At 57.2% G+C, this 20,892-nt stretch overlaps 6 protein-coding genes across 6 annotated transcripts; 4 read left to right on the top strand and 2 right to left on the bottom strand.

Annotated features, from left to right (window-relative positions):
• Window positions 1-533: 533 nt before the first annotated feature.
• On the top strand, window positions 534-4,341 carry PG986_004928 (uncharacterized protein; the record flags this gene model as incomplete). The annotated part of the gene is made up of 6 exons (XM_066841150.1): window positions 534-1,870; window positions 1,957-2,124; window positions 2,232-2,415; window positions 2,526-3,371; window positions 3,466-3,855; window positions 3,928-4,341. 6 exons carry the CDS (start codon window positions 534-536, stop codon window positions 4,339-4,341), a joined length of 3,339 nt encoding a protein of 1,112 aa, XP_066701012.1.
• Window positions 4,342-6,838: 2,497 nt separating this feature from the next.
• PG986_004927 (uncharacterized protein) lies at window positions 6,839-7,699 on the top strand (the record flags this gene model as incomplete). Its single annotated transcript, XM_066841149.1, has 1 exon — window positions 6,839-7,699. One exon carries the CDS (start codon window positions 6,839-6,841, stop codon window positions 7,697-7,699), a length of 861 nt encoding a protein of 286 aa, XP_066701011.1.
• A 573-nt stretch (window positions 7,700-8,272) lies between these two features.
• Window positions 8,273-9,336, bottom strand: PG986_004926 (Alpha/Beta hydrolase protein; the record flags this gene model as incomplete). The annotated part of the gene is made up of 2 exons (XM_066841148.1): window positions 8,273-8,706; window positions 8,745-9,336. 2 exons carry the CDS (start codon window positions 9,334-9,336, stop codon window positions 8,273-8,275), a joined length of 1,026 nt encoding a protein of 341 aa, XP_066701010.1.
• An 813-nt stretch (window positions 9,337-10,149) lies between these two features.
• On the top strand, window positions 10,150-10,648 carry PG986_004925 (uncharacterized protein; the record flags this gene model as incomplete). Its single annotated transcript, XM_066841147.1, has 2 exons — window positions 10,150-10,394; window positions 10,441-10,648. 2 exons carry the CDS (start codon window positions 10,150-10,152, stop codon window positions 10,646-10,648), a joined length of 453 nt encoding a protein of 150 aa, XP_066701009.1.
• Window positions 10,649-11,547: 899 nt separating this feature from the next.
• PG986_004924 (subtilisin-like serine protease PR1C) lies at window positions 11,548-14,462 on the top strand (the record flags this gene model as incomplete). The annotated part of the gene is made up of 4 exons (XM_066841146.1): window positions 11,548-11,670; window positions 11,733-12,373; window positions 12,396-12,747; window positions 12,768-14,462. The coding sequence occupies 4 exons, from the start codon at window positions 11,548-11,550 to the stop codon at window positions 14,460-14,462; spliced, it is 2,811 nt and encodes a 936-aa protein (XP_066701008.1).
• Window positions 14,463-15,205: 743 nt separating this feature from the next.
• Window positions 15,206-19,149, bottom strand: PG986_004923 (Hsp90-like protein; the record flags this gene model as incomplete). The annotated part of the gene is made up of 5 exons (XM_066841145.1): window positions 15,206-15,535; window positions 15,581-15,983; window positions 16,039-18,099; window positions 18,152-18,982; window positions 19,091-19,149. 5 exons carry the CDS (start codon window positions 19,147-19,149, stop codon window positions 15,206-15,208), a joined length of 3,684 nt encoding a protein of 1,227 aa, XP_066701007.1.
• Between the last annotated feature and the right edge of the window lie 1,743 nt (window positions 19,150-20,892).

Genomic DNA, 20,892 nt, shown 5'->3' with positions numbered 1-20,892 from the left:
ATTCTACAGCTACAAAGCGGGCCGCTTGGCTTATCTGTTGTCATCTTCCGTTCGGACTTCGATTAGCGACCCGACATCGTAGATCCGACGAGATCCTCTGCCGATTGTCACTCACTGGCCTCTGGGCCAATACGCAAAGTTGTCTGACACGGGTAAGAGCCGAGGATAGGTAAGAACCCTCATCACCAGACCAGAGGCTGCCAAAGTCACACACTGATGCTGACCACTCACCGAACAGGCGGCGTTACCAGCACAGTAAGATTGGGCCACACCAGCAACAGGCTTACCAAAGGTAAAACATCTGACGACATTCTCTTTATGTTCTGGCATACCAGAGCGCCACTGAGCTGTGATTGGCTAACGTTATTCCAAACAGTTTGCTCCCGAGCTCGTTAGTGATACATAACTGAGCAACGACGCAGGGAAGCGTCCGTCACCTACACACTGCAACGGCTGTGGGGGATATGGACACCTCAGCCACCCCCGGCTCTGCTACTGAGAGCCCCAAAGGCACCATGCCTTTGAGTGACACCATGGTCGAAGAGACCTTCACCGCGGATATGAAGCCTGCTGCCCCGGCCGGTGAGGCCGGTAAGGTGGGTGGTGTGGGAGGTGGTGTCAAGACCGGCAACCCCACCGACGAGGGAAAGAAGCAGGGACTCGACGACTGCAAGAAGAAGAAGACCAAGAAGTCGAACAAGGCGAAGGCCAAGGCTGACAAGAAGAAGGTCACCGTATCTCGAGATGATGACTCTTCCAGCAGCGATAGCGAGGCTGTCGAGCACACCGCGGAGTCAACCTCTGACGATGATACTGACGATTCCGACTCCGATTCTGAAGACGACTCGTCAGACTCGGAGCCTGATATGGAGGTTTTACGGAAGTCCAATGAACTGAAGAAGTTGATTACGAAGGTAAAGAAGCAGCGGCGAAAGGACAAATCCTCCCCCAAGTCGACGACCATCAAGTCCAAGAAGCAGCTCAAGACCCGCGCCAAGGTTGACGGCGAAGACAGCGATTCTGATAATGACGAAGAAAAGGCTGATGATTCGGATCTCGACGAGGCTGATGAGTATGATGAGGTGGAGGGCGCCTCCCCTCCCCAGGACTTGGTGCTGTCTCAGATCTCACAGGAGCTCAAACAGTTTGTCCAGGTGCAGCTTAAGCAGCAGCAGCAGCTTGATCAGCTTCTGCGCATCATCACACCTTCCGGTCTTGGAGGCATGGGTAATGCCAGCGGTCTGTGTAACCTTCTGGCTGCCAATGCGGGCTTGCTGAACCAGGGTCTGCTGGGCAACAACATCAATGCTATGGGTCTGGCTGCCGGTCTCGGTCAACAGAACGCCGTCGGAGGCCTTACTGGTAGCGACACTGCCGGTCGCGGCGGCGCTAGAGGAGCTGGCCGCGGCCTTGCTTCCGGCGGAGGATCGCGCGCAGCTGGTCTTAAGGGCACCAGAACCAAACACCTTGATGATGATGATGAGGACGACATAGTCATCGGCGGTGTTGGCGGTCGTGGTCTCGGCCGCTCCAACAACAAGCGCACCGGCGCCGCTTCGTCCAACATCAATAACAACACCAAGGGCAAAAAGGCCCAGAAGCTGGAGTGCAAGCGCGTCGACCAGGTCTGGGACTCGCAGATCCACAACTACAAGCTGCAGGACACGGCCAAGCACGCGTCGGACGCGCACTACAACGAGTATCTGTTCAACGTGCGCCGCACCTTCGACTGGGAGAACAAGTTCAAGGCAACCGTGGTCGACATCAAGAGCAAGAAGCTGCGGGAGTGCCTGCAAGAGGTTATTGGGACCGTTAAGGGGGTCAGCCTCGTGGAGGAGACGCCGAAGCTGGATCCGAACATGCTGTTTCTGTAAGTTTTCCCTCCTTCCCTAAGTCAGCTACCGCCTGTGGGCGAATATCTTGAGATACATATTTGGCTAACCCAAACCCATCTAGGTACTTGGAGGATCTTCGCGAGCACCTTCGAAAGCTCAAGAACGTGTTTGTCGAGGCCAAGACCAAGAAGGAGCGCAAGAAGCAGCAGACTTGGGTGGATGATAAGCGCCGCCACCTGAAAGTCCTCATCAAGTATCTGGACAAGGATTACGCCCAGGTTAAGAAGAAGTGAGTTCAACTCAGAACCTAGTCCCTGTTTCATTACCATGAGAGATCTCATGAGGAGCAACCCGTGTGTAGGATGACATGATGTAACTAACAACCAAACCTCTTAGCCTGTACCCTCTTCTCGATAATGGCCTCATTACTTTCGACCTGCTCTGGGCCTTGTGGAAGCCGAACACGCTTGTGTTCACCACCACCTACGGAAGCCCCGAGGAGCATCGCGTCTTCAAGGCGGAGATTGCTGAGAAGCATTACAGTATGCTCAAGGGCGAGACGTACTATGTCGAAGGCAAGGTAAGCATACCTCATAACCTAACATACTCATTCCCTTCAACCTCGAGACTTTTCTTGGTCTCGTCTTGCTCTTGCATACTTATATATGCTAACCGACATTACTCACCCAGTACTTCGAGTACGACGGCAAGGACTTTGGCTTCGGCGTCATGGCCGAAGAGGTCCCGCACTTCCAGGGCTCGCGCCGCATCGACAGCCTGGCCTGCTATCCGCTGGCCTACCATAAGGACGAGGCCGCGGTGCGCCGCAACCTGATCGAGCGCGGTAAGAAGTTTGTGAGCCTGGGCGGCGTCCACTACAAGTGCCACCAGGGTCTCGCCTACTACAAGAAGAAGAAGTCGGTAATCCGCGTCGAGGTCAACAGCCGCATCATGGTCGACCCGGCCATCCACCGCCGCAACAACCCCAACTACCCCATCTCCATCGTCCGGCCCAAGGTCGAGGACATCGACATCCTTGGAGACTCTGATGAGGAAGATGAGGAGGATAAAGATAGTGATGGCGGTGATCACCACGAGGCTGGCTTTGCGAGTGGCGCGCTGCAGCCGGCGCTTGGTGGCGGCGGCAATCATGTGAGCGGCGAGGAGTCAGTCAAGATGGTCACCATCTACATCAAGAACAAGGCGGGCAAGCTCGAGGGACATACGATTCCTGTGGACGATATCGACAGCTTCGTGCCTAAGGAGCAGCTGGACAAGGTCGAGAGTCAGGATCCCAAGGATGATGACACCAAGAAGGATACCAAGGGCAAAGACGCCGCCACTTCCGCTACCACCAGCAAGGTTCCTGAATTCAGCGACGAGGAGTATCTCATGGCCTCCCCTGTCGTCCTCGGCTTCGCGTTCGGCGAGAAGCTTTGGCTCGAGTTCACCGTTTCAGGCATCAAGGATATTGTTTGGAACGAGTATGCGTACGACTCCCTGGTCCGGGAGCCCAACAAGAAGGAGATTGTGCAGGTAAGTTGCTTTCCCAAAATAGCAAGCATCGTATCCATCTGCGGTGTGTTATAAGTTACTCTTACTAATCCCGGTTTGCGAAAACCTTACATAGGCCCTCGTCGAGTCCCACAAGTACCACCCCACCGAGAGCATCGACGACGTGATCCAAGGCAAAGGCAAGGGCCTCGTCGCGGTCCTGCACGGCCCTCCCGGCACGGGCAAGACGCTGACGGCCGAGGGCATCAGCGAGCTGCTGCGCTGCCCGCTGTACAACGTGTCCGCTGGAGATCTGGGCACCGACAGCCGATACCTCGAGGCGGAGCTGCAGAAGACGCTCGACATCTGCCACGCCTGGGGCGCGATCCTGCTGCTGGACGAGGCCGATGTGTTTCTCGAGAAGCGCAACATGGCGGATATCCACCGCAACGCCCTCGTCAGCATCTTCCTGCGCCAGCTGGAGTATTTCCAGGGGATCCTGTTCTTGACTACAAACCGAGTTGAGGTAAGCTTATCTATCTAACGAACATTGTGCTGTATGCAGTAAGATGACTAACCATATATTGCTTACATACAGTCATTTGATGAGGCTTTCCTGTCGCGCATGCACATCCCGCTGCGCTACGACGAGCTGGACAACAAAGCTCGCAAGGCCGTGTTCAAGATGTTCATCGAGCGCGTGCGCAACAACGGCACGGCGGCCAACACGGCCACCACCCTCGAGGATGGCGATTGTGAAGTTCCGCCCGTCAGCGAGCCCGCCAACCGGGTGGCCGAGTTCACAGACGAGGACTACAACGAGCTCGGCCGCTACAGCCTGAACGGCCGGCAGATCAAGAACACGGTCATCACGGCGCACCGGGTCGCGCGCCAGAAGGGCGAGCCGCTCGGCATGCGGCAGATCCGCAACTACCTCGGTGTGGTCATGGACTTTGAGCGCGACATCAAGGGCGGACCGGGCTACCAGGAGGCTATGCGATCCTACTTCTAGTGAGGTGCGAAGGATTTGCTTGGCGAGCTGCGCACCGTCGACACGTTTTTCCTCGTTGCCCAACTTGAGTATCGCTAAATATCGCTGAGTATCGCTTACGCTCTGTTTCTCGCCGACTTCTTGTTTAGAGGGACAGGAGTTGAAATTAGTTCTCGCCGACATCGCCGAAGAAACCCTGGAGAAGCTGGCGCAATCGTCGAGAATTCTACATGAATAAGTCGGTAGATATGGCTCCTTGTTTTCTTGTATGAGTATAAATCACGAATTTCCTTGCGTCTCTGGGATTGTGTTAGAGCGGTGGTGTGTACATGGTGGTGCCATCGTTCGCAGCTTCAGATTTGGTGTTCTCTGTTTCACATTGGGTATTGGGTCTGGCTTGTGAATAATATCTAATTGCGGACTGCTCCTTTGACGCCAGCCACTCGTGCGTGTTACTGGCTGCGCTTACTACATGTGCATGCTCACATTATCATGACCGGAAGCCGGCTTCCTTCCTATGTCTGTGACTCGTGGCTTGCCGGATGTAACGAACAATGGGCGCAGATTGACAGCAGCCAACGACTGACTGCTGAAGAGAATTTCTCAGGGTAGATCTGCGACGCGTGGCTTGTCAGGAGTAGATGCGCATGGCATCCCACGAATGTTATATGTCACACCTACTGAGCCTGCATACCTACTTCATGGGAACCGGATGAACATGACGAGCTACGAGATATCCGAGAGAGGAATTATCCCAATCCAACCGACGAATGAAAAACACGGGAAGCGTTCCGTAGGATCCCAAAGGCCATATGGTTCTATGACGTATCTCGGAGCTCGTTAAGGTTAGATGATGGATGGGAGAAGAAGGCGAAGGAGCAAGAGAGTGTGACCAGAGAAGTCAATCGGTGGCGATCGTCCAGGGGTAGATAATGCTATATCTATTTGGACAGTCAACCATCGCGCAACGCGCCTAGGGGATATACCGAATTGACATAGAATCCCAGACAAGGCACAGCAAAACCCGAGCATTGGAACACAACACGTGGCCACGAGCTGACTGTGCCTCGCGAGGTCACAATCAGCAGATCGGATTGATCATTCTCGAGGAGACTGCGGGGCTGATCGTCTCCGGTTGGGGCTTTGGAGGGGCGGCCATTGCTAAGGGGCCAGAAATAGCACCAGACGTCCACTGAAGTTGGGTTGGTTCCTGGTTTCCAGCGGGAACCATACATTAACCAGAGACCCGACCCTCCAATTCTTTCACACCACCTTCCAACTTCCAATCTTGTGTTGTTGCATGTTGAAAGACCACCAACATGATATTGTATCTACCGCGGTAAACGCAGAACGACACGACCAACCTTCGGTCCCTGGATTCAGGCGACACTTGTTACATTGAGTTTTTCCATCGCCTTAATTGACAAGTCGGAGATTGTACAGGATCTGAAACAGTCCATCGGCAGCAGCAGCAGCAGCAGCCTTTTCAATATGTCTGTAGGATCCGGTTCTGGTGGGAAGGGCGCGAGCCTCGTAGTAAGCTTACGTACATCAAGAGCTCCACGAATCTCGGAAGGGCCATCTTGACTTTGGGGCCTGGATTCCGAACCAGGATATGGACCCTTTCTGTTCGCCTGAATGCGCATCCGCATGCTGTCAACCCGTTAGATGGCCTGCTATCAATCTGCGACCCTCGCGTGCCTTTTGTGCTGCACGAGCGGCAGCTGCATCTAGGTAGGACCAGGTATCGGCTGCAAGGCACAACGGTTTTATCCGCGTATATCACTTCTGACATAACTTGCTAATGGTTCCACAGAGGCAGTGACTTGCTCGAATAGCATCGTGCTTATTGTCTATTACTTACTATACCTCTAGGTGACCAATGCAGTACGGCCGCATACAGATTTGAGGCAGCCTACCTTCTTCTTTCACAGAAAGAAGCCGCAGCCCCTGACATTTTGCCATGCGGCGCCGATGTTGGCCCCCTTCATTGAAAGGATTAAGGGAAGGGGGGGCGATGCCTACTGCCTTCTCTACGCACGCCCAACTACTACAACCTGCCCACACCACCGGAGCATCTAGGCTTGTAGCCGAAATTGCCAAGCAACTCTCAGGAGGGCGGCGAAAGGATTCTCAGTTACAGTTAAGAATCCGTGCTTGGCGGCTCCTTCCCGCCCACGCGTGGAGGGGCACGACGGATGTTGGACGCCATGCGGCCATGAAACAACGGGCGACATCTATCTCATGGGGGCGTAGTAAAGGAACGGCTTCATCACAGCACAGAAGGTTCTATATAATGTCGACGCCGATCCCTCGAGTGAGTTGCGCCTTGAGTCTTGTTCAGACCATCTTCACCGTCCCGACTTCCACACGGGAGTCTTAACACTCCTTTTTCAAGAGGCCGACATCCAAAGTTCCATTTCCCACACTTCCCTCTCCTCCTTTCTATTGGCCATTGCCTCGGGTTTCCGCGTCTTCTTACTTCTATTCATCTCGACATCATATCGTCTATGCCACGATGCTCTTCTCGCACATCCTCGCACCTCTCGCCTTCGCGGCCGTGGCCGTCGCAGCCCCGACCCCCGACCATCATCCCCTGAGCAACCGGCAAGCCGGCACGTCCTACACCGGCGTCCTGACTCCGGCCCAGTGCGCGGCCCTCGTGCCGCGCAAGACGGCGGGCGACGCCGACCAGGGCGGCCTCGGCCTCGCCCTCGAGAACGCCGACAAGCAGCCCCGCAGCTACTTCGTCTACTCCAACGGCTGCGACACGATGCCGTACATCGAGGTGGCCGCTGTACCCGCCGGCGAGACCGTCTTCGTGTCGCTGCCGGCCAAGTTCCAGGGCCGCGTCCAGCGCGGCACGCACGAGGTCCACGTCGCGCGCACGAAAGGGGACGACACCTCGCTCGGCACCTGGCTCGAGCTCGGCTACGACGCCGACGGCAAGTCGTACGGGGACGTGTCGCTGATCCGCGGGTGCGACGGCGCCGTCTCGCTGCGGACCACGGACGGGACGGGCGTGGCGACGGGGTTCAGCGTGCCCTGCATGCAGGGCGCGCCCGCGGGCGCCCTCGGGACGAAGCCGAGCGGGGGCAAGTCGGTGAAAGCCACCGAGCGGTCCAAGACGCAGAGCGATGCGAACCCGAATGACGGGAAGCCGGTCGTGCTGCCGGTGCCGCGGGATTGGCTGCTCAAGAAGCTGAGCGACGACAAGGGCAGGGCGGAGACGAAGGCGTATATTGATGACTTTCATGGGAACCCAGTCATTTGCGACACCCAGGGAGGTGGCACGCTACCTTTCATCAGGGTAACCCTTGATCGTTTCCCCTCTGCTTTCCGGCTTCCTCTTCCTCATTCGCTTCCGCTGCACATATAAAACTTGGCTGGTTTTTGGATCTACTTAGCATCTTTCTGGGGTTTGGGTTCGGAGTTTCTGTCATACGGAATGCGAGGAGTTGGTGGTTCTATGGGCAACGGGCGTTTGGGCGGTCACATTTGTTTTGGATTGGGTTGGATCCCAGTGTTTACTTCTTCATCTTGTCTAAACTTCAGTAGCATTGCATAACCTACACACGATACCCTCAGTTGCAATTTATTGTTGAGTGTACCTACGTATCCTGATATCTTCACTTGCTTATTCTCATGGGATGAGCATTAGCAAGCCAACTTCAGTGGCAGTGGCCCATTCCCTTACCCCGCGACGTGGCAGAGCATTGGTTGAGTGAGGATGTGATGGGATGGCGTGCCAGAAGACTGGAGAGCTCCAGCGCATGTTTTTTTTTCTTTCCCTAATCCTCCCAGAATTGGTGTATTCCGAGATGCTTCTATGATGCTTTCACTTCTTATCTTGACATGGGGTCTAGAAGCTCCAGGGCATTCGCATTCCAAGAGACTGCCCGCTGCCACCCGCCCAATGCGATTTGGCATTACTTTTCGAAGTCTTGAACTCTCACCTGGCAATGCGTGCACCATCCCACTGCTTCGGATGCAGCGCATCCTTGAGCAGCTCCGCCGCCCAAGCATAAGCCTCCTCGCGCCGCGTCCACGGGAGAGAACCCCCGCCGTCCTCCTTGATCCCCTTATCGAACGCATGACACACCCCCTCGAGCATCTTGTAATGAACCTCCCTCTTCTTTCCTCCATCTCCTTCATTCCCTTCCGGCCCGCCCTCCACCTCCCGCAATCGCGCAACCAGCGCCTCGATCTCCCACCTTAGGTTATCCCCCTCGCAAGTCAAAAACGCCGTCGTCTGTGGATACGCCTCCGCGTCCGCGAACCCCGGCGACACGGCCGGATCCGTCCGCGAAGCCGGGTCAGGCGCGTAGGCGTCGGCGAACATGCGGAGGATCCACGGCGCGTGCGCGCGCAACGAGGGGGAGGGGGCTTTTTGGCGGTCGCGTCGGTCGCGAGGTCGGCGGAGCCGTAGATGGATAGGAGCATCGCGATGTCCAGATCCTTCTCCAGCTTCTTTCGGAGATGCGACGCGGCGGCGGCGGCGATGTGGCCGCCGGCGCTGAAGCCTGACACGGCGACGCGGCTGGAGTCCAGGTTGAAGTTGCTGGGGGAGGAGGAGGCGGAAGAGGCGACCCAGCGCAGCGCGTCCTCGGCGTCGTCGATGGCGGCCGGGCAGGGGTGCTCGGGCGCCTTGCGGTAGTCGGCGTCGAGGACGGCTAGCCCGCAGTCGCGGGCCATGCGGGTGCAGAAGTAGGCGTCGGTGCCGTGGAGGGGGAATACGAAGCCGCTGCCGTGCCAGTTGACGAGGACGGGGAGCGGGCGACCGTCTTCATCGGGCCTCAGCGGCAGGTAGAGATGGGCGAGGATGGTGCGACCGGGGTCGCGCGAGGGGACCTGGACGCGCTTCTGGCGGACCCCGGCTTCCGCGAGGGGCAGGACGGCGCTGTCGCGCCGGATGTGGGCGGCGGTTCGCCAGCGGAGGAGGATGCGGAAGACGAAGACGAAGGCATGGAGGCGGAGGGAGCGCAACAGGTCGCCGACGAATCGTTGCAATGCCATGGCTGTTTAGGAGGGGCCACGTGCGACCGCGTACTGCGCAATCCTGCAGGGGTCGATGGGCCAACCAGAATGACGGGCGCGCCGATACGAAAGAAAGAATGGAAGGTTGCTGTATACCAGTCTCCTAATCCGGGGTCGCCACTATTGAAACACGGTGGTGAGCTACGAAGCCCAAGACCAGGCGATGCATTCCGATATATGTTGTAATTACTCATGGAAGATTTCATCAAGTCGAGACGACAACAGCCAACCTGAGCCGAGTCGTCCTTGGCGTTCCTTGTCGGAGCCAACACTCGCTATATTACGACGCATTAGGAACCGGCGCGACGGGTCGAAATACCCCTTTACGCCCAATACGGCAATAAGGGTATTTTCGGTAACAGCCACACCGGATTGGGACAGATACGTATGTTACATACTTATCCAAGTTACACCGATAAGCGGCTACAGAGCCTCCGTGGTACAGGATTACGGTTGCGTTGCATCCGGCTGCTGATCCTTGGAGTGGGATACCTCTGGCATTGCCTTGTTTCAGTCAGCACAGACGCCGAGTTCAGATCCCGGGATGAGGTTTCTGGGATTCCCAACGCTGACTGTAACCGTTATCGGGTTCATCAGCTTATGCAGAGTGCAATTGCAACATCGGGAACCCCCACCACAACATAACAGCAGTCCATCCATATTATCCAAGCCACTGCTGAATATTAGCCGGTTCTTCCACGGCCACAGCTAAATCACCATGCACGCCAACCGGGTACAGCTCAAGATGCGTGATGCGCCTTACTCTGCATCTCCACCGGCATCTGCGTCAACATGGGCTGCATGCTGAGCGGCATGCTCCCGGATGCCTATCGCTTCGCCCGCGACGACCCCCACGCGACGACCCCCACGCGCCGGCTGGATGTTGGGGTTGATCTTCCACTTTGGTTCAGGGCGGTTGGTCTGCTGCCTGCCGGCGGGCCTTGGTCGCATAATCCGGACCTCGCTCGCTCGCTCGATGAACATGTTGGGCCACATTACACGCTTGGCCAAGGCATGGTCGAAGACCGACCACCAAGGTAGGCGGTTGGATGGACGGCCAAGTCAAGCTCCTGCTTCTAACAGGGCCTTCTCCGACTCTGGGGAAGGACTCAGCGGCGCGGTCTTCCTTGCCATCCTAGGGCCCCAAGGGCGGCTTTGGTTCATCTGCGCCGGCGGATTGGTAGCATCGGGGTCCGATGCAGGTAATACCCCTGACCGGCATAAGGCGCGAGCTCCGGCAGCGGAACTTGCCGCTGCCGCTCATTTGAGTCCAGTGTCGCCCGCAAAATGATGGGTGGTCTGATGAACCTCGAGGTCAGCTAACCCGGGGTTTTGGCACGCACGCCTGTCGTGCACAAGCCCATCCCGGTTGAGCCGAGGGTGTGGACGACAGATGCAATGGTGTACTGGCGAACCCTCCTGGCGATCATCCCCGGGATCGAGGTCGAATTATAGTTTTCCCAAATACGGGATCATCCTCGGCCAAGCCCTTCCATGTCATTTCATCACTCCACTATTTCCCCTATCAACCCGCTCTAACAGAGTGGCCGTATAAAGAATCCCTGTTGGCGGAAAGTCTATTCTAATTGCCAGCAATGCATCAGAAAATAAGGGGGAGGCGGAACGGCCGAACTGACATGTGTCCAATGGAGGAACCGGGTGATGATCAAAAAAGAGAATGAGAAAAGGATGATCCTATCGCCCAGGCCTTCTGTGTGTTTTCATGCCCTTTACCTACCCACGTAGGGACACAAGAACCAGGTCGTGTAAGGATAGCATCTTCGACCCAAGTCTAAGGATGAATGCGATCTTGCACACGATACCCTGCTTGGCCCGCTTCTGGATGATGGTCCTGTCGGCTACTTCCGCCCCACCTCCGCAGTGACCCGGATTGCCGGTAATGAACGATCAATCTGTCAGAGTTCGAGTGATTGCTCTAGGGTACATGGGACGACCGATCCATTTGTGTGGCATGTACCGCATGCCCTTAAATCTTGGCCCCTTGCCCAAGGCACCCGCGGACAACCAGACCCATGGAAACGGCTGTCAACCCCCCTGCTGGAACATGATTCATGCACTCGACGCCATTCGCCTATATAGGCATTGGCAATATCCCACTCCGCCCACCGCAGAGGAACCACGCCCTGACTGTCGCTTCCTGAGTCTTGCCGGTATCATCACTCGTTCAAGATGCCGTCACTCAGACACCTTCCACTTCTCCTCGCGGGCCTCTGGTCCTCTACCGCAGCAGCGGATGGCCCTACTTACCGGGACGCCTTCATCGTAGAGTCGGATCCCTCTACTACAGTCCAGGTTCGCCTGCCATTCGTGTGACCACGTTGACCCTGTCTCCAAGCTGACCTATATGTACTCAGTCCCGTGCCGACCTGCTGAACGATGTAGCCTCCGCCCTGTCCGAGCTCGGCGCGTCTTGCAAGGCGACACCCAGGAACCAGTTCAACTCCCCGCACTTCACCGGCTCGTCGTTCAATCTCGAATGCGACAGCAGCGTCGAGCGGCAAGCTGCCCTCCAGGCCATCAAGAACCTCGCCGCCGTGGGAAAGGCCTGGCCGGTCCGACAGCACAAGGCCCAGAGGAATATACCCTCGCTCGACGGAAGCGCCAACCTCGGGCTACCCGGCGTAGTAGATTCACATGTAGGCCGTCAACAACATGTCCCATCATCCCATACCCCGAACGTGGTCGTCGCCCGCGACTCGGCCCCGGCAGACACCCTCTCCACCCACGCCGAAACCGGCATCGACCGCCTCCACGCCGAGGGCATCACCGGCAAAAACATACGCATCGCCGTCGTGGACTCGAGCTTCGACACCAGCGTGCCCGGCCTCAGCGGCACCACCGTCGGCTACGCCAAGGACATCATTTCGGGCGGCCCCGTCGTGGGCGACAACTGCTCGTACCACGGCACGCACGTGCTCGGCATCGTGGGCGCCAAGGGGACAGCCGATGCCAGATCCGTGGGCCACGGCGTCAACGGCGCGGCGTACGATGCGACGTACGAGCTGTACCGCATCCAGCCCTGCGGGGGCCGACGCCGCGCAGACGGACGACCTGATCGCGGCGTTCTTGCAGGCGGGGGAGCGCGGGGTCGATGTCATCACCTGCTCATACGGCGGCGACAATGCGTTTCCGGAGGAGCCCTGGGTCGTGGTAGCCACGCGCCTGGCGCGGAACGGGACCTTTGTGTCGCTCTCCAACGGCAACAGCCCGAGCGGGACGGGGCCGTTTACCGGGTCCGGCGCCGGCATGGCTCTGGACGTCATGGCTGTCGGGGCGACGTATAACACCATCACCCCCTGCATACAGTGGCAAGGAACCGTGACGTACGGGGGCAAGACATCGTCCCTTTCCTTCACACCTGGGTCCAGAGTCGGCTTCCCCTCGACCAGCTTGACGGTCTGGTCCCCGAAAAAGAACGAAACGGCCGAGGGCAGCTGCAACCAAGTCGCCGACGACATGGCACCCCCGCGGACCCCTCCAACACCATCTTGTTGGTCGAGCGAAGCCGGTGCTGGGTCGACCAAGACGGCGTCTCCCTCACGGCGTCCCCTCGGTACAACTTCACCTACGTGATGCGCTACATGTTCGCCACCCCCGACACCTCCCCTAAGCCCTGCCCCTGGTTCACCGACGCCGACGCCGAGACCACCCGGGGCATCATCTCCATCTCCCGCGCCGCCGGCCTCTCCATGATGACCGCGCTGAGCCAAGGCGACGGCAAGAACGCAACCGTCACCGTGACCCTCCCCTCCGACGCCGCCGCCGGCCGCGTTTCGCTCAGTAGCATCCACAACACCGAAGCCGGCGGCCAGCTGACCTACTACTCCTCCTGGGGCCCCAGCCTCGACGGCCGCAGCCGCCCGGCCCTGCTCACGCCGGGCCACAACATCCTCAGCACCTTCCCGTCCTACCTCGGCGGCTGGGGGGTTATCGGCGGCACCAGCATGTCGACCCCGCTGGTCGCCGGCATCGCCGCCCTCGTGCGACAGACGCACCCGGCCTGGGACGGCGCGCGGATCCAAGCCGCCATGGCCCTGACGGCGCGGCCCATCGGGTTCAACACGCGCCAGCGCTCCGACTACAGCGGCGAGAACCGCGACTTTCTGGCTCCCGTCATCGCGCAGGGCGCCGGCTTCGTCGACGCCTGGGCCGCGGTGCATACGGTGACCCTGACCAACACGACGGCCCTCAACTTCAACGACACGGCGCACCGCCCCTCGCACCTGGCCTTCACCCTCACCAACACCGGCTCCTCCGAGACGCTTTCCTATAAACTCGGCCACCGGGGTGCCGCGTCCGGATACGTCATGAACACGACCTACACCCTCGCGACGGGAGACGCCCAGCCCATCTACGCCGAGCTCGAGATCGTGCCCTCCTCTCTAACTCTCGGACCGGGTCAATTCGCCACCGTCTCCGTCTCCGTCGCGTCCGAGCCCGCCCTGCCCGAAGCCGCGAAACGCATCTCCTACTTTGGCGGCTACGTCACCATCGACGCCTCCTCAAGCGCCGACTCCAACGCATCAACAACAACCCTCAGCCTCCCCTACACCGCCTTCGGCGGCGCCCTCGCCTCCCTCCCCATGATCAACCGCGACCGCGGCCAGACCTACCTCGCCGCCTACGACGCCACCACCAACCAAACCTCGGGCGACCCTCTACCAGCGGGCCGCGTCTTCGAGTGCCTCTACAACAACAGCAACAACAACGCCACCGCGAACCCGCCCTGCACCTTCCCCGCCGACGGCCTCGCGCCGGGCCTCGCCCTCTCGCTCGTGACGCAGACGCGGAACCTCACTATCGACCTGGTGGACAAAGGCACGCATGAGACCGTACTGCCCGGAGGCGTCTACGCGAGCGGGTCCAACAACCCGTGGGACGGGAGCGGGTACCAGGCCTGGGACGGCCGCGACCGGAACCGCGCGTTTGTGCCCGCGGGCGAGTACGTCTGGCGGGTCACGGCCTTGCGGTTGAATGCGGACTCAGGGGTGTTCGAGAGGGATTGGGACGTTTGGGAGTCGGAGAGCTGGGTTCTGCGGTATGCGGCGGGTAGCACGGGGCTGCCGCCGGGCGGGAAGGCGTGAGCAACGAGGATGGGGTCCGTCTGCTCCAGTAGATGCCTAAATTGCTTAGGCTTGAGATTTATTATTCATAATGTCTCTGATTAATCATATACACACAACATGCCGACATCTTACAACCTGATAGCTAGCTTTCTATCTTTGAAGGCCGCTTGTAAATGCTCTTCTTCAGCTACGCGAGCGCCTTACCGCAACAGGCACCATGCCAATAATGAATAATGGTGCGAATGGCAACCGGGGCGCTCCATGCATTGGTTGTGCATACGCCAGCCATCCCTTGAGCCGAGAATGCGTCATAGCCTGATACGTTGACTTGATCCTAGAGGGGTTCCTTCCGAGACCTCCGATAAAACTAAGGACCATGGTTTAGTTACTTGGTGCTGCCGCAGCATTTCGCCTCTTGCTGGTCAAGCCACGTAGAGTGGTGGATATGAATGAACATTATCCGGTTCGGGGCAGATACTCTCTTGGTCCAGGTCCGTCAAGTAGTTAGTTGAATCCACACACGCCTCATGACTCCGACGACGTGATATCCACCCATGTTCTCCCCATGGAGCATTAGTGAAGTCGTAACACATGTTAGTAGTGGCAAAGACCAATCGCCGAAGTCACTGAAGGTGACCACTGTTTGATGTGGTCAAACTCGCCTTTTCACATCCACGTAGTCGAGCTGCGTATACCAGAGCGGACGGAGATCAAATTCCTCCCGTTGCGTGTATCCCTGATTGTCAAGCCGAGTCACCAGTTTAGTCGTTCTTGGCCACCACCTCGGCCAACTCCTTAAGTCGGGCAGGCTTCGTCATGAAGACGTCTACGCCGCTCGCAAACGCCTCCTCCTGCGCGCTCCTAGACGCAAGCCCCGTCAGGGCAATGATAGTCGTGGGTGCCAAGCTCTGCGCCTTCTCAAGCTCGCGGATGCGTCGAGTAGCCTCGAAGCCGTCCATGACGGGCATGGACAGGTCCATCAGTACACCAGCGTAGGCTTCTGGCTCCTCGGCATAGGTATTCACAGCCTCGAGGCCGTTTTCGGCCGTCTTCCAGTCTCGCTTCAGCTTCTTCATTAGAGCGATCAGAATCTGCAGGTAGTGAGTCAGCCATGACTTCCGTGTAGAATGGCGTACGACGTTACTTGCCTTGAGGTTAAGCTTATTATCATCAACAAGTAGGTACTTAGTTCGTTCCTTGACGTTGGCGAGCGAGACATTACTACCTCCGGCCGGCGGCGGTATGCCTGGTGACGGCGAGGGTGTCGCATAGGAGGGATTCCTGCATACGCGCGGTCGCATTGCCAGTGGAGACGACAAATTGAAATACGAGGAGTCAGTAGAGGGCATGGAGGTTTCGCCCTCAACGTTCGTGTCGTGGGGAATCCCCTCGGTAAGTCGTTCGATGGCAACCTGAGAGGATGGGCGAGACCGCATTGTTGCCATGCCCGGCGGCTCGGTCGGAATTTGTTGACCCGCTAAATCATTGTTTCGCTCCATGGCGAGAACCATTGCCCTCGCTACTTTTCGCGGACCGGCGCTGCATCGCAAGTTAGAGTCAATCCGTCCATATATGATCATTCCTTGGGACTCACGGTTGTGTTATGCACTCCAGAACCCCACCCAAGCCTTGAGCTTCGTGCGAGTTGGACAATGTATGAGCAGCGACTGCACTACGGCAGATTACCACAATAGGCGGCAGCGAGGCATATACACCACTGCGCACGACCTGATTGAGTGTTAATTCGGTGCAGAGTAGCAAGTCCGGTCGAACCTCCGGTGTGTCGGGAGGGATAAGGTCAACGCCCAGCCACTCGACACAGAGCTGCTCCATCATAGTCTGTTCACAGAAAGGAGTCTGCCCAGGCAGCCCCGTACATTGGAGATCGCTGCTGAGTCCTACCACAGAAACCCTGAGACCCTTGAGGGCCAAGAGGTTCTGGCCGAATAAAGTATCCTGGCCTGAATCACCGGCTTGCGGGTAGCATGGAAGCGTTACCGTTGCGACTGTACCATGGCCTGGTTGACTATCAATACGAATGGTTCCATCGAAAGCTTCCACGACGTCGTGGACAAGGCTGAGGCCCAGGCCCGCGCCCGGGGTCAGGTGGTCTTCTTGGGAGAAAGGTGCGAACAGGTGGTTCTGTAGGAACTCGGTAGTGATACCGGGGCCCGTGTCCGAAACTGTCAGAATGAGATACTGACCCACCGGCTCTTGCTGCAGCCGAACGTGGACCCATCCTTCCTTGGTGAATTTGAGAGAATTGCCGACTAGATTCATGATGACACGACGCAGCGCACCGGGCTGTGTACGACAGTGCCAGGTAATACCCGCATGTACATCCAGGTAGATGCACATGGCCATGGTAGGGACACGATGCAAGGCGCTTCCCCAAGGCCCATTGGCATTGCTGTTGTTCCGGGACGCAGTCGGACGGTATTGCTGATCTTCTTGTGCAAGCAGCTGCGGAACCGATGTGTCGTGGAAGTTGTAGCCGGTAAAGACACTCTCGACCGTTTCCTCCACCAACGCATCGAGTTGAATGTTGCTGGTCAGAGTCGCCATCTGGGATTTGAAGTTCTGATGTCTCTCTGTGCGCAGCCCTTCCAAGGTCTCGACACTTGTCGAATGCTCTTGGTGGCCTTTGTTCAAGCGGTTGATCTTCGTAAAATCGAGTAAATGGTCCAGAACATCCAGAAGGGTTCGACCGCACGATTCAATAGATCGAAGAACATCACCCTGAGAAGGGTTTAGATCCGTGTCGTGGAGAAGCTCGGCGGAAGCGATGATGCCATGAAGCGGTGATCGTAGTTCATGGCTGACCGAACCTAAAAGGTCGTATTTGGCTCGCTCGGCAGCCAGGGTGTTGATGCGCGCGACTTCCGTCATAATAGTAGCCCCGAACGTTTGGAGGTACGTCAGCTCGCTATCCGTCGTGAAGGCTCTGGTCGCATCTCGTGTCCAAACCAGGCTACCAGCGTACCAGCGTTCAAGTCGGGAACTCCAGACGGGTATGAACGCTACGCACCGTGCCTCGGGAAGCAGCTGATGTATGGCGTCGGAGTCCTTCCTTCTGGCCTCTTGGCGAACTTTCGGTTGAGTGAGGATGGAGGGAATGTTGGGCTCCTCCGACAGGTTCCTTGCGTAGGAATGGCTGAGATCAAGATCCAAGGCCGAATTCGGATGTATTGATGCACCAGTGCGACCGTAGTTGAAGATGGTCCCCTGGGGGTAGTGACCTAAAAGCCTCTGAAGCAATGATTCGGGTACTGACAGTGGAGGCAAGCTCTGACAAGGCCCCCAATAGTCGTCCGTGGTGGATAGAGAATCGCCGATGATATGGCAAGCCTGTTCTCCTTCATCCTGGTGATCAAGCGTTGGTTGCGGTGCTTGGCTGTCGCCAGGCGGTGGCCGATCAGCTGGTTTAACGGCATCACTGAGATTGCCATATGAGCTAACTGTGGCGTCAAGGAAGTAGACGCCATCCGCTCCTATCGAGTCTCGAATGGTATCGGCCGCCGCGTCGAATATCGTCTCAATCTCCCTTTGAATCAGCTCGCCCCCGAATGACGCGGTGGTCGTGCCGGAGACAGTATGTTGTTGATCGGCTGGGGCTGTTTTGGGCCTCCCATCGGTTGTAGTACCCGTAGACTTCCTGTAAGTCAGTTAGTAGCGTTGGCAGTATTGACGCATCTGCAGTACTCAACTGGAGGGGCTCAAGCGCCGGTCGCTCTGGCGGTTGCTCAACATCCTGCTTTCCGGTACCATTGTATAACTCGTGGCTATCATTTGCTGGTGTGGCAACGGTGCCTTCTTCTTCTTCGCCCGTGTTAACACCAACTATAGCGGAATCGCTATCTGGCCGGGCTGACCTCAGTCCATACGGCGCCGTTTTCTGTCGTAAGAATGTCCCGATTCCTCGCAGCATGCGCTCGGAACGCTCTGATCCGTCCCTAAGAGCCAGAGTGGACAAGCGGCCCATGATGGTCCTGGACATTTCCTGTAGAATTTGGAGATGCGCGCCATCCAGATTTGGTCGCGGCTGCTCATCGTATACGCAAAGGACACCAATGTCTATACCGCCAGGAGATCTGATGGGGACGCCGGCGTAGAAACGCTTATAAAAGGCGTCCCGGATATTGGGGCGGAAGCAGTGAGGAGCTTCGTGTCTCAGGTCAGGAATCACCAGGACCGGGAGAGTCTGGGGAGGGGCGTCGCCCACATCGGGGCTGCAGTAGTTGGGCCTCCGAAGGATGGAGTCGCATACGCTCAGGTGTCTGGGCACGATATCTTCACTGAGCCACGGTTCCTTCTGTTGCGCGAGGGTAGTGTGTGCGCACGAAGGATCGGCCTGGGCGACAGTGTACTGGTGGTCCTGGTCGAAGAGGGATATCAAACAGCGCGTAGCGTTCAACTTCAAGAGGGTCAGTTGCGCGAAGGCCGTCAAGACGGGATCCGGGGGCCAAGACAGCTGAAGTGGTGCGCCGGTATCACCATCCCCAGTCGCAGCTTGAGAGGTGGCACGAGCGCTATCGAACCTAGAAGGACATGGCTAAAACGTCAGTCGAAATCCTCAGGCAGGTTTGCGAGGTGCTCATGGAGGCTGACGGGAACAACAGCAGACAAAGGTCAGTGGACATGCTTACAGGCGAAATGAGTAAAGGAATGTCTCCCTCTCCCGCGCGATTTCAGTGTTGGGACTCATGGCACTTCAGCACTTTGGAGCGAAACGGGGTTCGAGGAAGAAACAAAGGGCGGGAAAAAGCCGGTTGCTGGATGGTGTGGTTGGATCCGGCGCAATCGCTGACAATGCAGGAAGTCGGGATGGGATTGCTGCCTTGAGTGGAATGGAGTTCAGGTGGCATACTTTGATGGCAAGATCAAGATCGATCATATTGGGCAGCAGCAGCAAGTGGCAAGCATCCAAGCGCCTGCCTGCTTAAGATGATAATATATGGCGGGGCTTCCGAGGGGGAAGCCCTTGGTACATACCCATACCTACCTACCAGCACGGTAAGGTATGTAGCGACCGGCAGTTTAGGTAGGTACCTTAGGTACATGTAGTCGCCGGCGGAGGCGGAGGCCAACGGCAACTTTCAGATTTAACTTACTCAGGGCCTAGGCCGTGTCCCCCTGTACTCTCTGGCGCCAGCTGAGGGGTGAAAGCGATTCACAAAACGGTCGAAGCATTCATTGACGGGAATTCGTTGCGAAGCGTGTCTTGTCACCCAGTGACCCGAATCGGCTTGATGGGGTTATCCGAGAACTTTCGCCAGCAGTGCATATGCATGTCTTGCCCGTTCCAATACATGGCCCAAAACAATTGGGAAGAACCAATCGCCTCGAAATCGAAAGAAGAAGGTGGCTGCACCTGTGGTGGCTGCACCTGTACGTTGGGGGGACGGCTGAGTACTTCCTACTCATACTCAAGTGCGGAGGTAGGGGCATTTGGGGAAATACATAGGATGGCCCAGCACATGGCAGATGGACAGTTTTAGGAATGCCATCAGGCCATGGTACTACACAACGGGAATGGGGTGGCAAAACAGCAAATCTAGACCATCAAAGACCGACGACGTTTACTTATAGCTTGAGGAATCCGGTGGCAAATTCTATCCTGTACTACCACACACTACGACGTAGAACCTTGCAGTATGCGACATGCCTCGGCAATCCTCCCGCACCTGATGCCTGATTCCTCAAAATCCCCTTCCCTTAGGCACTTGCTTTGCTCAGGATTCCCATCTTATTCCCATCTTGATCCAACCTTGGTGACCGCCATTGCCATTAATTATTGATTGGAATCGTGCAGTAATTGGTTCCTCTTTTCTTTTTCTTCCATCGTCGCCACCAATCGGGTTTATTCCAGGCACCCTGGCACCGTCTACCGTCTCTCATTCAGCGATAGTTCAATCGCCTCGCCATCCCAACGCTGCAGCCCGTCAGATGGTTCTCCGCTTGATGTCCGTTCAGATGGCAGATCGGCCGTTGCTTCTTGGCTCTGGCATCCACGCTGCACTGACCATGGAGCCTACTGGCCTTGTTTTCCGACTCTTTCCCCGCAGGTGTTGATGTTTTCCGAGTGACGATCAATCAATCATCCTGCCAGCCTGCTTTTTCTGTATGGAGTAAATATTCTTCGCGTCGATTTCGTGTGTCTTATTGGGGCTCACTGGGAAATGTGCACCACCCATGATTTGGAAGGTAGCCTGTCTTCGCGACGTATGCTTTTTTTATCGTCTATAACTTTCGTGTTTCCCGCATGATTCCGCTTCGACGCGGCGAAGAGCAGTCTCTTGCGCCAGCTGAATGCAGCTCGAGAGCATCGCTACTTTTTGGAAGCATTCGGGACAGCCAGACTATGCATGGCTTTGAGTGGCGACTGCGCCGGAGATGCCATCCCATGCGGGGGTCACTTCTGATAATCGCGATAACGCGTGTCGCCATC

This window comes from Apiospora aurea (genome assembly GCF_038362705.1).
Source record: "Apiospora aurea strain CBS 24483 chromosome Unknown utg000004l_segment0_segment0, whole genome shotgun sequence".
Taxonomy (NCBI): Eukaryota; Fungi; Ascomycota; class Sordariomycetes; order Amphisphaeriales; family Apiosporaceae; genus Apiospora; species Apiospora aurea.
This window is presented reverse-complemented; position numbering and strand designations above follow the sequence as displayed.